Below are 20,829 nucleotides of genomic sequence, written 5' to 3' on the forward strand. Positions count from 1 at the left end.
GGAGTGACCGCATTCATAGGAAGTCCACATTTCTGCTGTACAGAGCGGTGCTGATGCCCTGCTCTGTAAAGCACAAACAAAAGATTGCAACTTCAAGTCCAATAAGGAGGCTAGTAAAAACGAAAAGTGGGAAAAGTTATATGAAGTTTATATCACCACCCTTCTGTCCCACTGGAAATGAAGGGAATTTTGTTTACTTACCGTAAATTCCTTTTCTTCTAGCTCTAATTGGGAGACCCAGACAATTGGGTGTATAGCTACTGCCTCCGGAGGCCACACAAAGTATTACACTTAAAAGTGTAAGGCCCCTCCCCTTCTGCCTATACACCCCCCGTGGGATCACGGGCTCCTCAGTTTTAGTGCAAAAGCAAGAAGGAGGAAAGCCAATAAACTGGTTTAAAGCAAATTCAATCCGAAGGAATATCGGAGAACTGAAACCATTCAACATGAACAACATGTATATACAAAAAAACAGGGGTGGGTGCTGGGTCTCCCAATTAGAGCTAGAAGAAAAAGGAATTTACGGTAAGTAAACAAAATTCCCTTCTTTGTCGCTCTATTGGGAGACCCAGACAATTGGGATGTCCAAAAGCAATCCCTGGGTGGGTAAATAATACCTCGTAGTAGAGCCGTAAAACGGCCCCTTCCTACAAGTGGGCAACTGCCGCCTGAAGGACTCGTCTGCCTATGCTGGCATCCGCCGAAGCATAGGCATGCACCTGATAGTGTTTCGTGAAAGTGTGGAGGCTGGACCAGGTAGCCGCCTGACACACATGCTGAGCCGTAGCCTGGTGCCTCAAAGCCCAGGACGCACCCACAGCTCTGGTAGAATGGGCCTTCAGCCCTGAGGGAACCGTAAGCCCCGCAGAACGATAAGCTCGAGAATTGGTTCCTTGATCCACCGAGCCGGGCTTGATTTGGAAGCATGCGACCCTTTACGCTGGCTAGCAACAAGGACAAGAATGCATCCGAGCGGCGCAGGGGCGCCGTACGATAGATGTAGAGTCTGAGTGCTCTCACCAGATCTAATCAAGTGCAAATCCTTTTCACATTGGTGAACTGGATGAGGACAAACAGAGGGTACGGGGATACCCTGATTGAGATGAAAGGGGGGAAACCACCTTAGAGATAACTTCCGGAACCGGACGCAGAACCCCTTGACCTGGTGAGACACCGGGAAGGGGGCCTTGCACGACAATGCTGCCCGGACAGACACTCTCTGAAGTGAAGTGACTGCCACAAGGAAAACCACTTTCTGCGAAAGGCGTGAGAGGGAAAAAACTCTCATAGGCTCGAATGGTGGTTTCTGAAGAACCATCAGCACTCTGTTCAAATCACAGGGTTCTAACAGTCGTTTGTAAGGAGGGACTAATCGGCAAACCCCCTGCAGGAACGTGCGTACCTGAGGAAGTGTTGCTAGGCGCTTCTGAGAAAATACAGAGAGCGCTGAGATTTGTCCCTTAAGGGAGCCGAGCGACAAACCTTTTTCCAAACCGGATTGCAGGAAGGAAAGAAAGTAGGCAAGGCAAATGGCCAGGGAGAAACTCCCTGAGCAGAGCACCAAGATAAGAATATCTTCCACGTTCTGTGGTAGATCTTGGCAGATGTGGGTTTTCTGGCCTGTCTCAGTGGTAATGACCTCTTGAGATAACCCTGCAGATGCTAGGATCCAGGACTCAATGGCCACACCGTCAGGTTGAGGGCCGCAGAATTCAGATGGAAAAACGGCCTTTGAGACAGCAAGTCTGGTCGGTCTGGTAGAGCCCACGGTTGGCCTACCGCGAGATGCCACAGATCCGGGTACCACGACCTCGTTGGCCCGTCTGGAGCGACGAGGATGGCGCGGCGGCAGTCGGACCTGATCTTGCGTAACACTCTGGGCAACAGTGCCAGAGGAGGAAACACAAGGGAGTTGAAACTGCGACCAATCCTGAACTAAGGCGTCTGCCGCCAGAGCTCTGTGATCTTGAGACCGTGCCATGAATGTTGGGACCTTGTTGTTGTGCCGGGACGCCATTAGGTCGACGTCCGGCATCTCCCAGCGGCAACAGATCTCCTGAAACACGTCCGGGTGAAGAGACCATTCCCCTGCGTCCATGCCCTGGCGACTGAGAAAATCTGCTTCCCAGTTTTCTACGCCCGGGATGTGAACTGCGGATATGGTGGAAATTCGGAACTGCTTGCCTTCCAGCCACTGCTGGAAGGCTTGAAGGGCAAGATACACTGCCCTGATTTCCAGAACATTGATCTGAAGGGTGGACTCCTGCTGAGTCCACGTACCTTGAGCCCTGTGGTGGAGAAAAACTGCTCCCCACCCTGACAGACTCGCGTCCGTTGTGACCACCGCCCAGGATGGGGGTAGGAAAGGCTTTCCTTTTGACAATGAGGTGGGAAGAAGCCACTACTGAAGAGAATCCTTGGCCGCCTGAGAAAGGGAGACGTTCCTGTGTAGGGACGTCGACTTCCCGTCCCATTGGCGGAGAATGTCCCATTGTAGTGGACGCAGATGAAACTGCGCGAAAGGGACTGCCTCCATTGCTGCTACCATCTTCCCTAGGAAGTGGATGAGGCGTCTCAAGGGGTGCGACTGGCCCTGAAGGAGAGATTGCACCCCTGTCTGTAGTGAACGCTGTTTGTTCAGCGGAAGCATCACTATCGCTGAGAGAGTATGAAACTCCATGCCAAGATATGTTAGCGATTGGGTCGGGGTCAGATTTGACTTTGAAAAGTTGATGATCCACCCGAAACTCTGGAGAGTCTCCAGTGCAACGTTCAGGCTGTGTTGGCATGCCTCTTGAGAGGGTGCCTTGACAAGTAGATCATCCAAGTAAGGGATCACAGAGTGACCCTGAGAGTGCAGGACTGCTACTACTGCTGCCATGACCTTGGTGAAGACCCGTGGGGCTGTCGCCAGACCGAAAGGCAGGGCTACGAACTGAAGGTGTTCGTCTCCTATAACGAAGCGTAGAAAAACGCTGGTGCTCTGGAGCAATCGGCACGTGGAGATAAGCATCCATGATGTCTATTGATGCTAGGAAATCTCCTTGAGACATTGAGGCGATGACGGAGCGGAGGGATTCCATCCGGAACCGCCTGGTTTTCACATGCTTGTTGAGCAGTTTTAGGTCCAGAACAGGACGGAAAGACCCGTCCTTTTTTGGCACCACAACAAATTGGAGTAAAAACCGTGACCTTGCTCCTGAAGAGGAACAGGGATCACCACTCCTTCTGCCTTTAGAGAGCACCCGCCTGCAGAAGGGCACCGGCTCGGTCGGGAGGTGGAGAAGTTCTGAAGAATCGAGTCGGAGGACGAGAACTGAACTCTATCCTGTACCCGTGAGACAGAATGTCTCTCACCCAACGGTCTTTGACCTGTGGCAGCCAAATGTCGCCAAAGCGGGAGAGCCTGCCACCGACCGAGGATGCGGAGAGAGGAGGCCGAAAGTCATGAGGAAGCCGCCTTGGTAGCGGTTCCTCCGGCTGCCTTCTTTGGGCGTGACTGAGCCCGCCAAGAATCTGAGCTCCTCCGATCCTTTTGAGTCCTTTTGGACGAGGAGAATTGGGACCTGCCCGAGCCTCGAAAGGACCGAAACCTCGACTGTCCCCTCCTCTGTTGGGGTTTGTTAGGTTTGGGCTGGGGTAAGGAAGAATCCTTACCCTTGGACTGTTTAATGATTTCATCCAATCTCTCACCAAACAGTCTGTCACCAGAAAATGGCAAACTGGTTAAGCACTTATTTGGAAGCAGAATCTGCCTTCCATTCCCTTAACCACAAGGCTCTGCTAAAACCACGGAGTTGGCGGACGCCACTGCCGTACGGCTCGTAGAGTCCAGGACAGCATTAATAGCGTAAGACGCAAATGCAGACATTTGAGAGGTTAAGGACGCTACTTGCGGAACAGATGTACGTGTGACAGTGTCAATCTGCGCAAGACCAGCTGAAATAGCTTGGAGTGCCCATACAGCTGCGAATGCTGGAGCAAACGACGCGCCGATAGCTTCATAGATGGATTTCAACCAGAGCGCCATCTGTCTGTCAGTGGCATCTTTAAGTGAAGCCCCATCGTCCACTGCAACTATGGATCTAGCCGCAAGCCTGGAGATTGGAGGATCCACCTTTGGACACTGGGTCCAGCACTTGACCACGTCAGGGGGAAAGGGATAACGTGTATCCTTAAGACGTTTGGAGAAACGCTTATCTGGATAAGCGTGGTGTTTGTGAACTGCTTCTCTGAAGTCAGAGTGGTCCAGAAAAGTACTCAATTTACGCTTGGGATACCTGAAATGGAATTTCTCCTGCTGTGAAGCTGACTCCTCCACTGGAGGAGCTGAGGGAGAAATATCCAACATTCCATTGATGGACGCTATAAGATCATTCACTATGGCGTCACCATCAGGGGTATCCAGATTGAGAGCGGTCTCAGGATCAGAATCCTGATCAGCTACCTCTGCCTCATCATACAGAGAGTCCTCCTGCTGGGACCCTGACCAGTGTGATGAAGTCGAGGGCCGCTCCCAGCGAGCTCGCTTAGGCTGTCTGGGACTGTCGTCCGTGTCAGAGCCTTCACCCTGGGATGCATGGGACCCCCCCGGAGCACGGATTTGTTCCAAATGAGGGGGGCCAGGGAGCATTGAATCAACAGTGCCCATGGTCTGAGTTACCGGTCTGGACTGCAAAGTCTCTAGGATTTTAGTCATAGTCAGAGACAATCTAACAGCAAAAACTGCAAACTCCGTCCCTGTCACCTGGACAGTGTTCACAGGTGGTTCTCCTTGGGCCACCTCTAGCAGAGACCCCGGCTGAGCAAGTGCTACAGGGGAGCATTGCACCCTATGGGGGTCAGTGGAACCTGCCGGTAGAACAGCCTCACATGCGGTACAAGCAGCATAGAAAGCCTGTGCCTTTGCACCCTTGCTTTTTGCGGACGACATGCTGTTGTCTAGCCCTCTAGGAGGGTATATAGCCAAGAATAGCGACCGTACAGTGCAATGTATAACATACAAGCATAAAGTACAAATGAACACTTCGGCACTAGTGGGGTCAGCACCTCAGGTGCTGCTTACCGCCCGCTCAAAAGCGGGTGTGTGGTCGCCCGAATCCTGTGTCTGGGTCTCCAAGAGCTTGTCTCCCTTCTCCAGCTCAGACTGCACACAGGAATGGCTGCCGGCGTCCTGTGGAGAGGGGCGGGCCGTGGGCATGCCCCAGACAAAGTGCGGGAAACTGGCATCTCACTGTGCCCAGTGAGGGGGCTGGAGTATGCTAAGCAGACTCCAGCCCTCGGCGCTGACGTTCTGAACAGCGTCCCGCCCTTCCCCTGACTGGCAGGCCTGGGGGCGGGAACGAAACGAAACTAGGCCGCAAAAGCCGGGGACTCGATTTATAAGCGCAGCCGTCGTATAAGCACGGCCAGCGCGGAAGTCCACGGCGCACCACAAGTCCCAGCCGCGCCACAGTGTAAAAACAGCCAGCAGCGGCCGGCGCGGCAGTTCCTAATACATAAACTCACTCAGCTAAGCTGCAGTGAGTAATAGCACAAGCGCTCCGCGCTGTTGTCCCCGGCGCACTAACACACCCAGCATGCTGGTGTGTGTGTGCGCGATTTGTACGGGGACACAGAGTACCTTAATGTAGCAGGGCCCTGTCCCTGACGATACTCAGCTCCATATCCAGCAGGTTCTCCGGGTCTGTGGATGGAGCATGGTCTCAGTGCCTAGAGACCGGTAAGATCCCACTTCACCCAGAGCCTTGAGGGGGATGGGGAAGGAAAGCAGCATGTGGGCTCCAGCCTCCGTACCCGCAATGGATACCTCAACCTTAACAAACACCGCCGACAAGAGTGGGGTGAGAAGGGAGCATGCTGGGGGCCCTATATGGGCCCACTTTTCTTCCATCCGACATAGTCAGCAGCTGCTGCTGACTAAAACAGTGGAGCTATGCGTGGATGTCTGACCTCCTTCGCACAAAGCATGAAAACTGAGGAGCCCGTGATCCCACGGGGGGTGTATAGGCAGAAGGGGAGGGGCCTTACACTTTTAAGTGTAATACTTTGTGTGGCCTCCGGAGGCAGTAGCTATACACCCAATTGTCTGGGTCTCCCAATAGAGCGACAAAGAAAAATCAAAATAGTAAATTCATCTGATCAGTAAACATCTAAAAATAAAATTTAAAAAATGCCAAATTATGGGGTGGGGGGTTGACAGTTGCAACATTACAATAAAAAGCAATCAGAACATAACATTGACCTGAAAATGGTTAAAAAAAAAAAAAAAAGTATTTCTAAAGATCTTATATCATATGCCAATGAGGCCAGGGACTAGTTGTGAGGGCGTTACTTCCCCCGACTACCTGTGCTCTTATGCTAGTATGCCCACAGGGGAGTGCCAGCATGCTGAGCTGAGAGGGCAGATAATCTGGGGAAGTAACGCCCTCCCGACTAGTCCCTGGCCTCATTAGCATATTAAAGAATTATTTTTAAAGATAGCTATGCTAGTGAATACAGGTATAGTTAGGCAGGGATTAGCAGTATGCACCCAGGACTGCTCATGGTTCTGAAAGGGTCCCATTAAGAAAAATAAAACCTACACATTTGATATATATGAACTCTTACTGATTAAAAAAAAAATATATATTTCTTTCATGCGGTTATGTTGACAAAAAAAAACAACAACAAAAAAAAAAAGGATATTTGCCAGGTGGTGAAGGTGTTGAAGAATGCATTAATCTAAAGCCATCTTTGTTCTTACTTTTTGTGCATCCTCGTGTCTCTCAAAACTGACAAAGCCGAATCCTTTGGACTTCCCGGTTTCATCAGTCATAACTTTAACACTAAGTGCCGGCCCTGAAAATAAATAATGCATAAATGTAGTTCAGTAACAAGCCATTCGGATGAGTTTTAGACTGTAGCAGGTTTCTACGAAAGTAAAAGATCTTTACCGTATTTGCCAAACATTTCTTTGAGTCGCTCGTCATCCATGTCTTCTCCAAAGTTCTTGATGTAAACATTAGTGAACTCTTTAGCTCTTGCCCCAAGTTCAGCTTCTCGTTCTTTACGGGATTTGAATCTGCCAACAAACCTTTATGGGAAACAAAATTATGGAATTAGTTTAGCAAACTATTAAAACAACCTACAGAAGGTTTAACATTTAAAAAAAGGGAATTTTGTTTACTTACTGTAAATTCCTTTTCTTCTAGCTCCTATTGGGAGACCCAGACAATTGGGTGTATAGCTTCTGCCTCCGGAGGCCACACAAAGTATTACACTTTAAAAAAAGTGTAACCCCTCCCCTCTGCCTATAGACCCTCCCGTGGATCACGGGCTCCTCAGTTTTGGTGCAAAAGCAGGAAGGAGAAGACTTATGAATTGGTCTAGGGTAAATTCAATCCGAAGGATGTTCGGAGAACTGAACCATGAACCAAAAGAACAATTCAACATGAACAACATGTGTACACAAAAGAACAGCCCAAAGGGAACAGGGGCGGGTGCTGGGTCTCCCAATAGGAGCTAGAAGAAAAGGAATTTACGGTAAGTAAACAAAATTCCCTTCTTTGTCGCTCCATTGGGAGACCCAGACAATTGGGACGTCCAAAAGCAGTCCCTGGGTGGGTAAAAGAATACCTCAATAAAAAGAGCCGAAACGGCCCTCTTACAGGTGGGCAACCGCCGCCTGAAGGAATCGCCTACCTAGACTGGCGTCTGCCGAAGCATAGGTATGCACTTGATAGTGTTTCGTGAAAGTGTGCAGACTAGACCACGTCGCTGCCTGACACACCTGAGCCGTAGCCCGGTGCCGCAATGCCCAGGACGCACCCACGGCTCTGGTAGAATGGGCTTTCAGCCCTGAAGGAAGCGGAAGCCCAGAAGAACGGTAGGCTTCGAGAATCTGTTCCTTGATACACCGAGCCAAGGTTGACTTGGAAGCCTGCGAACCCTTACGCTGGCCAGCGACAAGGACAAAGAGCGCATCTGAACAACGCAGGGGCGCCGTGCGAGACACGTAGAGCCGGAGTGCTCTCACCAGATCCAAAGAGTGCAAATCCTTTTCACATTGGTGAATTGGATTAGGGCAAAATGAAGGTAAGGAGAGAGCCTGATTGAGATGAAAAGGAGATACCAGCTTAGGGAGAAATTCCGGAACCGGACGCAGAACCACCTTATCCTGGTGAAACACCAGGAAGGGGGCTTTGCATGATAGCGCTGCAAGCTCAGACACTCTCCGGAGTGATGTAACTGCCACTAGAAAGGCCACCTTTTGCGAAAGACGTGATAAAGAGACATCCCGCAGCGGCTCGAAAGGTGGTTTCTGAAGAGCCGTTAGCACCCTGCTAAGATCCCAGGGTTCCAGCGGACGCTTGTAAGGTGGGACTATGTGGCAAACTCCCTGCAGGAACGTGCGGACCTGCGGAAGCCTGGCTAGACGCTTTTGAAAAAATACGGAGAGCGCCGATACTTGGCCCTTGAGAGAGCCGAGTGACAAACCCTTGTCCATTCCGGATTGGAGGAATGAAAGAAAAGTGGGTAAGGCAAACGGCCATGGAGAGAAACCGTTATCAGAGCACCAGGATAAGAAGATTTGCCAAGACCTGTAATAGATCTTGGCGGACGTTGGCTTCCTGGCCTGTCTCATGGTGGCAATGACATCCTGAGACAACCCTGAAGACGCTAGGAGCCAGGACTCAATGGCCACACAGTCAGGTTGAGGGCCACAGAATTCAGATGGAAAAACGGGCCTTGTGACAGCAAGTCTGGGAGCGCCCACGGCTGACCCACCGTGAAATGCCACAGATCCGGGTACCATGACCGCCTCGGCCAGTCTGGAGCGACGAGAATGGCGCGACGGCAGTCTGACCTGATCTTGCGTAACACTCTGGGCAGCATCGCCAGAGGAGGAAACACATAAGGCAGTCGGAACTGCGACCAGTCCTGAACTAACGCGTCCGCCGCTAGAGCTCTGTGATCCTGAGACCGTGCCATGAATGCCGGAACTTTGTTGTTGTGCCGTGACGCCATGAGATCGACGTCCGGCGTTCCCCAGCGGCGACAGATCTCTCGAAACACTTCTGGGTGCAGAGACCATTCCCCCGCATCCATGCCCTGACTGAAAATCTGCTTCCCAGTTTTCTACGCCCGGGATGTGAACTGCGGAGATGGTGGAGGCTGTGGCTTCCACCCACTGCAGAATCCGCCGGACTTCCTGGAAGGCTTGACGATTGCGAGTTCCGCCTTGGTGGTTGATGTATGCGACGGCAGTGGCGTTGTCCGACTGGATACGGATCTGCCTGCCCTCCAGCCACCGCTGAAAAGCCAATAGGGCTAGATACACTGCCCTTATTTCCAGAACATTGATCTGAAGGGAAGACTATCGGAGTCCAGGTTCCCTGAGCCCTGTGGTGGAGAAAAACCGCTCCCCACCCTGACAGGCTCGCGTCTGTGGTGACCACAGCCCAGGTTGGGGGTAGGAAGGATTTTCCCTGCGATAGAGAATTGGGAAGGAGCCACCACGGAAGTGACGTCTTGGTTGCAAGGGAAAGAGATGTTCCTGTCGAGGGAAGCCGACCTCCTGTCCCATTTGCGGAGAATGTCCCATTGGAGCTGCCGTAGATGGAATTGCGCGAACGGCACTGCCTCCATCGCTGCCACCATCTTCCCCAGGAAGTGCATGAGGCGCCTTAAGGGGTGTGACTGACTCCGAAGAAGTGATTGCACCCCTGCCTGCAGAGAAAGCCTTTTGTCCCGCGGTAGCTTGACTACCGCTGGCTGTGTATGAAACTCCATCCCGAGGTAAGTCAGCGATTGGGTCGGTGTCAACTTGGATTTCGGGAAGTTGATGATCCACCCGAACTCCTGGAGAGTCGTCAGAGCGACTGTAAGGCTGTGTTGACACTCCACCCGAGAAGGGGCCCTGACTAGGAGATCGTCTAGGTAGGGAATCACCAAGTGGCCCTGAGTGTAGGACCGCCACGACGGATGCCATGACTTTGGTGAAAACCTGTGGGGCTGTCGCCAGGCCGAAAGGCAATGCCACGAACTGAAGGTGTTCGTCCCTGATGGCGAAACGCAAGAAGCGTTGATGTTCGGGTGCGATTGGCACGTGGAGATAAGCATCTTTGATGTCGATCGATGCTAGGAAGTCTCCTTGTGACATCGAGGCGATGACCGAGCGGAGAGATTCCATCCGAAACCGTCTGGTTCTCACGTGTGTTGAGCAGTTTGAGGTCAAGAAAGGGTCGGAATGATCAGTCCTTTTTTGGCACCACGAACAAGTTGGAGTAAAAGCCGCGACCACGTTCCTGAAGGGGAACGGGGGTCACAACTCCTTCTGTCTTCAGAGCGTCCACCGCCTGAAAAAGTGCGTCGGCCTGAGCGGGGGGCGGAGAGGTTCTGAAGAAACGAACCGCAGGACAGGAGCTGAACTCTATCCTGTAACCGTGAGACAGAATGTCTTACCCATCTGTCTTGAACATGTGGCCACCAGGCGTCACCAAAGCGGGAGAGCCTGCCACCGACCGAGGATGCGGTTAGGGGATGCCGAGAGTCATGAGGAGGTCGCCTTGGAGGCAGTGCCTCCTGCGGCCTTTTGGGGGCGTGACTTGGACCGCCACGCATAGGAGTTCCTCTGGCCTTTCTCCTGCCTGCTGGACGAAGAGGATTGGGGCTTGGCGGAGGGACGAAAGGACCGAAACCTCGATTGTATTTTCTGTTGTTGAGGTCTCTTAGGTTTGGACTGGGGTAAGGAGGAGTCCTTTCCCTTGGATTCCTTAAAAATCTCATCCAATCGTTCGCCAAACAAGCGTTCGCCAGAAAACGGCAACACGGTTAAGAACCTCTTGGAGGCCGAGTCTGCCTTCCATTCGCGCAGCCACATGGCCCTGCGGACTGCCACAGAGTTAGCGGATGCCACAGCTGTACGGCTAGCCGAGTCTAGGACTGCGTTCATGGCGTAGGAAGAAAAAGCTGACGCTTGAGAAGTCAAAGACGCAACTTGCGGAGCAGAATTACGTGTGACAGCATTAATCTCAGACAAGCCGAGATAGCTTGGAGTACCCACACGGCTGCAAAGGCCGGGGCAAAAGACGCGCCCGTGGCCTCATAGATGGACTTCACCAGGAGCTCTATCTGCCTGTCAGTGGCATCCTTTAGCGATGAGCCATCTGCCACCGATACCACAGATCTAGCCGCCAATCTAGAGAGATCCAACACCTGGTTGATGGACGAGATAAGATCATTCACTAATGCGTCCCCCTCAGGTGTATCAAGGTTAAGGGCGACGTCAGGGTCAGAACCCTGAGCTGCGACGTCCGCCTCGTCCTCCAGAGAGTCCTCAAGCTGGGAACCCGAGCAGCGTGAAGAAGTCTGGGAAGATTCCCAGCGAGCCCTCTTAGCCTGTCTAGGACTGTGGTCCTGGCAGGAGTCCTCCGCGTGGGACCTAGGGCCCAACCTGGGAGCGCGCTGCGGCTCGGACCGAGAGGGGCCTGGAGGTGACGATCCAACAGGGGCCGGGGCCTGTGTAAGGACCAGTCTGGACTGCAAAGCTTCTAGCAGCTTGGAAGACCATTTGTCCATAGACTGAGCCATGGATTGTGAAAGTGACTCAGTTTCTCAGCAAAAGAGAACTCTGTCCCTGGCGCCTGGACAGGGGGAGCAGGGGGGTCTACATGAGCCGAGGGGTCCACTAGTGACCGAGGCTCCGGCTGAGCAAGTGAAACAGGGGTCGAGCATTGCTCACAGTGAGGGTAGGTGGAACCCGCAGGTAACCTAGCCCCACAAGAGGTACAGGCCGCAAAAAACCCCTGTGCCTTAACAGCTTTGCTCCTTGTGGACGACATGCTGTTGTCTCCTAGGAGAATAATCACTGAGGGTATATTGGCAAAAACAGCCCGACCGAATAGATAGATAGATAGATAGATAGATAGATAGATAGATAGATAGATAGATAGATAGATAGATAGATAGATAGATAGATAGATAGATAGATAGATATATATATATATCTATCTATTATACACACACGTATCTATTCCGGCACCCTAGGGGGGACCAGCACCGGGTGACCGGTGTGGCTTACCGACCGCTAACAAGCGGAGTGTGTGCCTCCAGATTCCCAGCCTTAGGTCCCCCGGAGCGCTGCAGAGCTGTTCCTGAGAATCCTCCACCGGCAGAATGCCCAAAAAATGGCTGCCGGAGAACTCAGGGGAGGAGTGGAGCCGTGGGCAGGGCCAGGAAAGTGCAGGAATCTGGGGTCCCCACAGTGATCAGTGAGGGGGGAGGAAACATGCAGGATGCTCCAGCCCTCACATCCGACGTCAGGTCGGCAGTCCCGCCCTTACCCCTGACAGGCAGGCCCGGGGGCGGGATTTTTGCGACTAGGCCGCGATGAAGCCGGGGACTAAATTTGAGACCTCGCCCGACAAGCAGGCACGGTCGGCGAGGAAGTCCGCCGGTCTTCTCAATTCATCAGCTGCCGCAGCGTCCGGGAAGAAGGTGCGCTCCTGCACAGTCCCCAATGGGGACACAGTACCTTAGAGTTGCAGGGCCCGGTCCCTGAGGTTGAATAGACTCCGGTCCGGCAGATTCCCACAGGGGCTGCGGAGGGAGCACGGTCCCAGCAAATGGATGACCGTTCAGGATCCCACTTCTCCCAGAGCCGCTAAGGGATGGTGAAGGAGACTGCATGAGGCTCCGGCCTTTGTACCCGCAATGGGTACCTCAACCTTAACACCGCCGACGTAGTGGGGTGAGAAGGGAACATGCCGGGGGCCCCGTGGGGGCCCTCTTTTCTTCCAACCGACATAACTAATATGAGAATGCATGAGTGGATGTGTGCCTCCTTCCACACAAAGCATAAAACTGAGGAGCCCGTGATCCACGGGAGGGTGTATAGGCAGAGGGGAGGGGTTACACTTTTTAAAGTGTAATACTTTGTCTGGCCTCCGGAGGCAGAAGCTATACACCCAATTGTCTGGGTCTCCCAATGGAGCGACAAAGAAGAAGGGAATTTTGTTACTTACCGTAAATTCCTTTTCTTCTAGCTCCAATTGGGAGACCCAGACGATTGGGTGTATAGCTACTGCCTCCGGAGGCCACACAAAGCATTACACTAAAAAGTGTAAGGCCCCTCCCCTTCTGGCTATACACCCCCCGTGGGATCACGGGCTGATCAGTTTTAGTGCAAAAGCAAGAAGGAGGAAAGCCAATAACTGGTTAAACCATTCAATCCGAAGGAACATCGGAGAACTGAAACCATTCAACATGAACAACATGTGTACCCGACCAACCAAAAATCCCGAAGGAACAGGGGCGGGTGCTGGGTCTCCCAATTGGAGCTAGAAGAAAAGGAATTTACGGTAAGTAACAAAATTCCCTTCTTCTTCGGCGCTCCATTGGGAGACCCAGACGATTGGGACGTCCAAAAGCTGTCCCTGGGTGGGTAAAGAAATACCTCATGTTAGAGCTGCAAGACAGCCTTCCCCTACGGGGAGGCAACTGCCGCCTGCAGGACTCTTCTACCTAGGCTGGCGTCCGCCGAAGCATAGGTATGCACCTGATAATGTTTGGTGAAAGTGTGCAGACTCGACCAGGTAGCTGCCTGGCACACCTGTTGAGCCGTAGCCTGGTGCCGTAATGCCCAGGACGCACCCACGGCTCTGGTAGAATGGGCCTTCAGCCCTGATGGAACCGGAAGCCCAGTAGAACGGTAGGCTTCAAGGATTGGTTCCTTGATCCATCGAGCCAGGGTGGATTTTGCAGCCTGCGATCCCTTGCGCTGACCAGTGACAAGGACAAAGAGTGCATCCGAGCGGCGCAGGGGCGCCGTGCGGGAATGTAGATTCTGGGTGCTCTACACCAGATCCAACAATGTAAAGCCATTACATATCGATGAAATGGATAAAAGGAAGGTAAGGAGATATCCTGATTGTGATAAAAAGGGGATACCACCTTAGGGAGAAACTCTGGGATCGGACGCAGCACTACCTTATCTTGGTGAACACCAGGAAGGGAGCTTTGGATGACCGCGCTGCTAGTTCGGACACTCTCCGAAAAGACGTGACCGCTACCAGAAAAGCCACTTTCTGTGAAAGTCGAGAAAGTGAAAACATCCCTCAGAGGCTCGAAGGGCGGCTCCTGGAGAGCAATTAATACCCTGTGCAGATCCTATGGGTCTAACGGCCTCTTGTACGGAGGGACAATGTGATAACCCCCCTGCAGGAACGTGCGTACCTGAGGAAGTCGTACTAGGCGCTTCTGAAAGAATACCGACAGCGCTGCGACTTGTCCTTTAAGGGAGCCGAGCGACAAACCTTTTCCCAATCCAGATGCAGGAAGGGGGGAAAAAGGAGACAATGCAAATGGCCAGGGAGACACTCCCTAAGCAGAGCACCAAGATAAGAATAACTTCCACGTCTTGTGGTAGATCTTGGCAGACGTCGGCTTCCTAGCCCGTCTCATGGTGGCAATGACGTCTTGAGATAATCCTGAAGACGCTAGGATCTCGGACTCGATGGCCACACAGTCAGGATCAGGGCCGTAGAATTCAGTGGAAAAAACGGCCCTTGGGACAGTAAGTCTGGCCGGTCTGAGAGTGCCCACGGTTGGCCGACCGTGAGATGCCACAGATCCGGGAACCACGACCTCCTCGGCCAGTCTGGGACGACGAGGATGGCGCGGCGGCAAGCGGAGCTGAGCTTGCGTAGCACTCTGGGCAACAGTGCCAGAGGTGGAAACACATAGGGTAGCTGGAACTGCGACCAATCCTGAACTAGGGCGCCTGCCGCCAGAGCTCTTTGCTCGTGAGACCGCGCCATGAAAATCGGGACCTTGTTGTTGTGCCGAGACGCCATTAGGTCGACGTCCGGCATCCCCCAGCGGCTACAGATTTCCTGACACCATTCTGGGTGCAGAGGCCATTCCCCTGCGTCCATGCCCAGACGACTGAGGAAGTCTGCTTCCCAATTTTCTACGCCCGGGATGTGAACTGCGGATATGGTGGATGCTCTGTCCCCCACCCACATCAGAATCCGCCGGATTGCCTGGTAGGCTTGGCGATGCGTGTTCCGCCTTGGTGGGCGATGTCTGCCACCGCTGTGGAATTGTCCGCCTGAATTCGGATCTGTTTTCCTTCCAGCCACTGCTGGAAGGCTTGCAGGGCAAGATACACTGCCCAGATTTCCAGAACATTGATCTGAAGGATGGACTCCTCTGAAGAGAGTCCTTGACCGTCTGAGAAGGGAAACGTTCCTGTCTAGGGACGTCGACTCCCCAACCCATTGGCAAAGCATGTCCCATTGAAGTGGACGCAGATGAAACTGCGCGAAAGTGACTGCCTCTGCATGAGGCGTCTTAAGGGGTGTGACTGGCCTTGAAGGAGAGACTGTACCCCCGTCTGTAGTGAACGCTACTTGTCCAGCGGAAGCTTCACTATCGCTGAGGGAGTGTGAAACTCCATGCCCAGATATGTCAGCGATTGGGTCGGTGCCCGATGTAACCTTGAAAAGTTGATGATCCACCCGAAACTCTGGAGAGTCTCCAGGGCCACGTTCAGGCTGTGTTGGCATGCCTCTTGAGAGGGTGCCTTGACAAGTGGATCGTCCCAGTAAGGATCACAGAGTGACCCTGAGAGTGCAGGACTGCTCCCACTGCTGCCCTGAACTTGGTGAAAACCCGTAGGGCTGTCGCCAGACCGAAGGGCAGGGCTACGCACTGAAGATGCTCGTCTTCAATAACGAAACGTAGCAAACGCTGGTGCTCTGGAGCAATCGGCACGTGGAGATAAGCATCCTGATGTCTATTGATGCTAGGAAATCTCCTTGAGACATTGAGGCAATGACGGAGCGGAGGGTTACATCCGGAACCGCCTGGCCTTCACGTGCTTGGTGAGCAGTTTTAGGTCCAGAACGGAACGGAAAGAGCCACCCTCTTTTGGCACCCCAATCAGATTGGAGGAAAAAAACGTGTCTTGTTCCTGAAGAGGAACAGGGATTACCACTCCTGCCTGCAGCAGAGCATCGGCTCGGTGGGGGGGGGGGGGGGGGATGTTCTGAAGAATCGAGCCGGAGGACGAGAACAGAGCTCTATCATGTACACGTGAGACACAATGTCTCTCACCCACCGGTCTGTGACCTGTGGCAGCTAAATGTCGCCAAGCGGGAGATTCTGCCACCAACCGCGGATGCGGAGAGAGAGAGCTGAAAGTCATGAGGAGACCACCTTGGTAGCGGTTCCTCCTGCTGCCTTCCTTGGGCGTGATTGAGCCCGGCCGGAATCTGAGCCCCTCTGAGCCTTTTGAGCCCTTTTGGACGAGGACAATTGGGACCTGCCCGAGCCTGGGAAGGACCAACCTCGACTGTCCCCCCAGGACAGCATTACTAGGGTAAGTCGCAATGCAGACCTTGCGAGGTTAAGGACACCACCTGCGGCACAGATGTACATGTGCTCAAGACCAGCAGCGCAAGACCAGCTGAAATAGGTTAGAGTGCCCATACGGCTGCGAATGCCGGAGCAACCGACACGCTGATAGCTTCACAGACAGATTTCAACCAGAGGTCCATCTGTCTGTCAATGGCATCTTTAAGTGAAGTCCCATCTCCACTGCAACTATGGATCTAGCCGCAAGCCTGGAGATTGGGGGATCCACCTTTGGACCCTGGGTCCAGCGCTTTACCACGTCAGGGGGAATCAGGGGGAAAGGATAACGTGTATCCTTAATACGTTTGGAGAAAACGCTTATCTGGTAAGCGTGGTGTTTCTGAACTGCTTCTCTGAAGTCAGCGTGGCCAGAAAAGTACTCAATATACGCATGAGATACTGAAAAAGGATATCTCCTGCTGTGAAGCTGACTCCTCCACTGGGGGAGCTGAGGGAGAAATATCCAACATTCCATTGATGGACGCTATAAGATCATTCACTATGGCGTCACCATCCGGTGTATCCGGATTGAGAGCGGTGTCAGGACCAAAGCCCTGATCAGCTACGTCTGCCTCATCATACAGAGAGTCCTCCTGCTGGGACCTTGACCAGTGATGAAGCCGAGTGCCGCACCCAGCGAGCTAGCTTAGGCTGTCTGGGACTGCCGTCCGTGTCAGAGCCTTCACCCTGGAATGCCTGGGACCCCCCCCCCCCCCCGGAGCACTGATTACGTTCCAAATGAGGGTGGCCAGGGAGCATTAATCAAGATTGCCCATGGCCTGTCTGGACTGCAAAGTCTCTATCCCATGACAATCTATCAGCCGAAACTGCAACTCCGTCCCTGTCCCTGGACAGGGTTCACAGGTGGTTCCTTTGGCCACCTCTATTAGAGACCCCGGCTGACCAAGTGCTACAGAGGAGCATTGCACACAATGGGGGTCAGTGGAACCTGCCGGTGGGACAGTATCACATGCAGGAAAAGCAGCATAGAAAGCCTGTGTTGCTTTTTTGCTGCTGTATTCTAGCCATCTATGCAATGTATAGCATACAAGCATAAACACTTCAGCACATGCAATACAAGCAGCATAGAAAGCCTGTGCCTTGGCACCCTTGCTTTTTTGCTGCTGTTGTCCAGCCATCTAGGAGAATATAGCCAAGAGTAGCGACCGTACAGTGCAATGTATAGCATACAAGCACAAGTACAAATTAACACTTCAGCACATGCAATACAAGCAGCCTATAAAGCCTGTGCCTTAGCACCCTTGCTTTTTTGCTGCTGTTATCTCGCCATCTAGGAGGGCATATAGCCAAAGATAGCGACCTACAGTGCAGTGTATAGCATACAAGCATAAAATACAAATGGACACTTCGGTATTTAGTGGGGTCAGCACTTCAGGTGCTGCTTACCGCCCGCCTATAACGCGGGTGTGTGGTCGCCAGAGCCCTGTGTCGGTTGCCCAGAGCATGTCTCCGTTCCCCAGCTCGGACTGCGTGCAGGAATGGCTGCCGGCGTCCTTCTCCAGCTCGTGTGACGAGGGGCGGGCCGTGGGCGTGCCCCAGACAAGAGCGGGAAACTGGCGTCCCACTGTGTCCAGTGAAGGGGGCTGGAGAATGCAAAGCAGACTCCAGCCCTCGGCGCTGACTGTCTGTACAGCGTCCCGCCTCTCCCCTGACTGGCAGGGCTGGAGGCGGGAACGAAACGAAAACTAGGCCGCAAAGCCGGGGACTCGAGTAATAAGCGCGGCCGTCCATGTGCACGGCCAGCGCGGAAGTCCCCGGCGCACCACAAGTCCCAGCCGCGCCACAATGTAAAAAACACCCAGCAGCGGCCGGCGCGGCAGTTCCCAATACATAAAGTCACTCAGCAAAGCTGTAGTGAATAATAGCACGAGCGCTCCGCGCTGTTGCCCCCGGCGCACTAACACTCCCAGCAATGCTGGTGTGTGTGTGCGCGCTTGCCCGGGGACACAGAGTACCTTAATGTAGCAGGGCCTGTCCCTGACGATACTCAGCTCCATATCCAGCAGGTTCTCTGGGTCTGTGGATGGAGCCCGGTCTCAGTGCCTGGAGACCTGTAAGATCCCACTTCGCCCAGAGCCCTGAGGGGGGATGGGGAAGGAAAACAGCATGTGGGCTCCAGCCTCCGTACCCGCAATGGGTACCTCAACCTTAAACACCCGACAAAAGTGGGGTGAGAAGGGAGCATGCTGGGGGCCCCATATGGGCCCACTTTTCTTCCATCCGACATAGTCAGCAGCTGCTGCTGACTAAAAACAGTGGAGCTATGCGTGGATGTCTGACCTCCTTCGCACAAAGCTTGAAAACTGATCAGCCCGTGATCCCACGGGGGGTGTATAGCCAGAAGGGGAGGGGCCTTACACTTTTTAGTGTAATGCTTTGTGTGGCCTCCGGAGGCAGTAGCTATACACCCAATCGTCTGGGTCTCCCAATGGAGCGCCGAAGAAAAATAAATTAAAAAAAAAAAAAGTGTCCAATATTATTCAACTGAACAGCATACAAAACTGCAGCCTCACTTTAGCTGCAAAAACTCCTACCTTATTTTCACCACATTATGTAAGGCACAGGCTCAGGAGCTGAGGCTGCATCATACAAACCTGATGCTGGCTTCATCTGTGATCACAGCAGCCAACGCTTCCAATAATCACTGCTGTACTGTTAGCCGTTTAGATCCTGCTGTCAATTACCGACTACGGCATTTAAATAGTCATATTGCTGATGCCCACCCATGATCACCCCAATAGACTATGGCAGCCACATGCTGAGCCTAATAGGAAAGAAGGGAATTTTGTTTACTTACCGTAAATTCCTTTTCTTCTAGCTCCTATTGGGAGACCCAGACAATTGGGTGTATAGCTTCTGCCTCCGGAGGCCACACAAAGTATTACACTTTAAAAAAAAGTGTAACCCCTCCCCTCTGCCTATACACCCTCCCGTGCATCACGGGCCCATCAGTTTTGGTGCCAAAGCAGGAAGGAGGAAACTATATAAATTGGTCTAAGGTAAATTCAATCCGAAGGATGTTCGGAGAACTGAAACCATGAACCAAAAGAACAATTCAACATGAACAACATGTGTACACAAAAGAACAACAGCCCGTAGGGAACAGGGGCGGGTGCTGGGTCTCCCAATAGGAGCTAGAAGAAAAGGAATTTACGGTAAGTAAACAAAATTCCCTTCTTTGTCGCTCCATTGGGAGACCCAGACAATTGGGACGTCCAAAAGCAGTCCCTGGGTGGGTAAAGGAATACCTCAATAAAAAGAGCCGACAACGGCCCCCTCCTACAGGTGGGCAACCGCCGCCTGAAGGACTCGCCTACCTAGACTGGCATCCGCCGAAGCATAGGTATGCACCTGATAGTGTTTCGTGAAAGTGTGCAGACTCGACCAGGTAGCCGCCTGACACCTGCTGAGCCGTAGCCTGGTGCCGCAATGCCCAGGACGCACCCACGGCTCTGGTAGAATGGGCCTTCAGCCCTGAAGGAACCGGAAGCCCAGAAGAACGGTAGGCTTCAAGAATCGGTTCCTTGATCCACCGAGCCAAGGTTGACTTGGACGCCTGCGACCCTTTACGCTGGCCAGCGACAAGGACAAAGAGCGCATCTGAACGGCGCAGAGGCGCTGTGCGAGACACGTAGATCCGGAGTGCTCTCACTAGATCTAACAAATGCAACTCCTTTTGACATTGGTGAACTGGATGAGGGCAAAATATGAAGGTAAGGAGATATCCTGATTGAGATGAAAAGGGGACACCACCTTAGGGAGAAAGTCCGGGACCGGACGTAGAACCACCTTGTCCTGGTGAAATACCAGGAAGGGGGCTTTGCATGACAGTGCTGCCAGCTCTGACACTCTTCGGAGTGATGTAACTGCCACTAGAAATGCCACCTTCTGCGAAAGACGTGATAGAGAGACATCCCGCAGCGGCTCAAAAGGTGGTTTCTGAAGAGCCCGGAGAACCCCGTTGAGATCCCAGGGTTCCAGTGGCCGCTTGTAAGGTGGGACTATGTGGCAAACTCCCTGCAGGAACGTGCGGACCTGCGGAAGCCTAGCTAGACGCTTTTGAAAAAACACGGAAAGCGCCGATACCTGTGCCTTAAGAGAGCCGAGAGACAAACCCTTGTCCATTCCGGATTGAAGGAAGGAAAGAAAAGTGGGTAAGGCAAACGGCCAGGGGGAAAAACCCTTATCAGAGCACCAGGCTAAGAAGATCCTCCAAGTCCTGTGATAGATCTTGGCGGACGTTGGTTTCCTGGCCTGTCTCATAGTGGCAATGACCTCTTGAGATAACCCTGAGGACGCTAGGAGCCAGTACTCAATGGCCACACAGTCAGGTTGAGGGCCGCAGAATTCAGATGGAAAATGGCCCTTGGGACAGCAAGTCTGGTCGGTCTGGGAGCGCCCACGGTT

The 20,829-nt window shown here is 52.9% G+C and overlaps 1 protein-coding gene across 1 annotated transcript in view; it reads right to left on the minus strand.

Annotated features, from left to right (window-relative positions):
- PABPC1 (poly(A) binding protein cytoplasmic 1) overlaps positions 1 to 20,829 on the minus strand; it is a 92,551-nt gene that overhangs the window by 34,596 nt on the left and 37,126 nt on the right. Inside the window, exons 5-6 of the mRNA XM_075353068.1 lie at positions 6,936 to 7,075; positions 6,746 to 6,840 (exon numbers count right to left, since the gene is read on the minus strand). Of these exons, the coding sequence (XP_075209183.1) occupies positions 6,746 to 6,840; positions 6,936 to 7,075 (235 nt within the window). The remainder of the gene's footprint in view (positions 1 to 6,745; positions 6,841 to 6,935; positions 7,076 to 20,829) is intronic.

The sequence above is a fragment of the Anomaloglossus baeobatrachus genome, chromosome 6 (assembly GCF_048569485.1).
Source record: "Anomaloglossus baeobatrachus isolate aAnoBae1 chromosome 6, aAnoBae1.hap1, whole genome shotgun sequence".
NCBI classification, from domain to species: Eukaryota; Metazoa; Chordata; class Amphibia; order Anura; family Aromobatidae; genus Anomaloglossus; species Anomaloglossus baeobatrachus.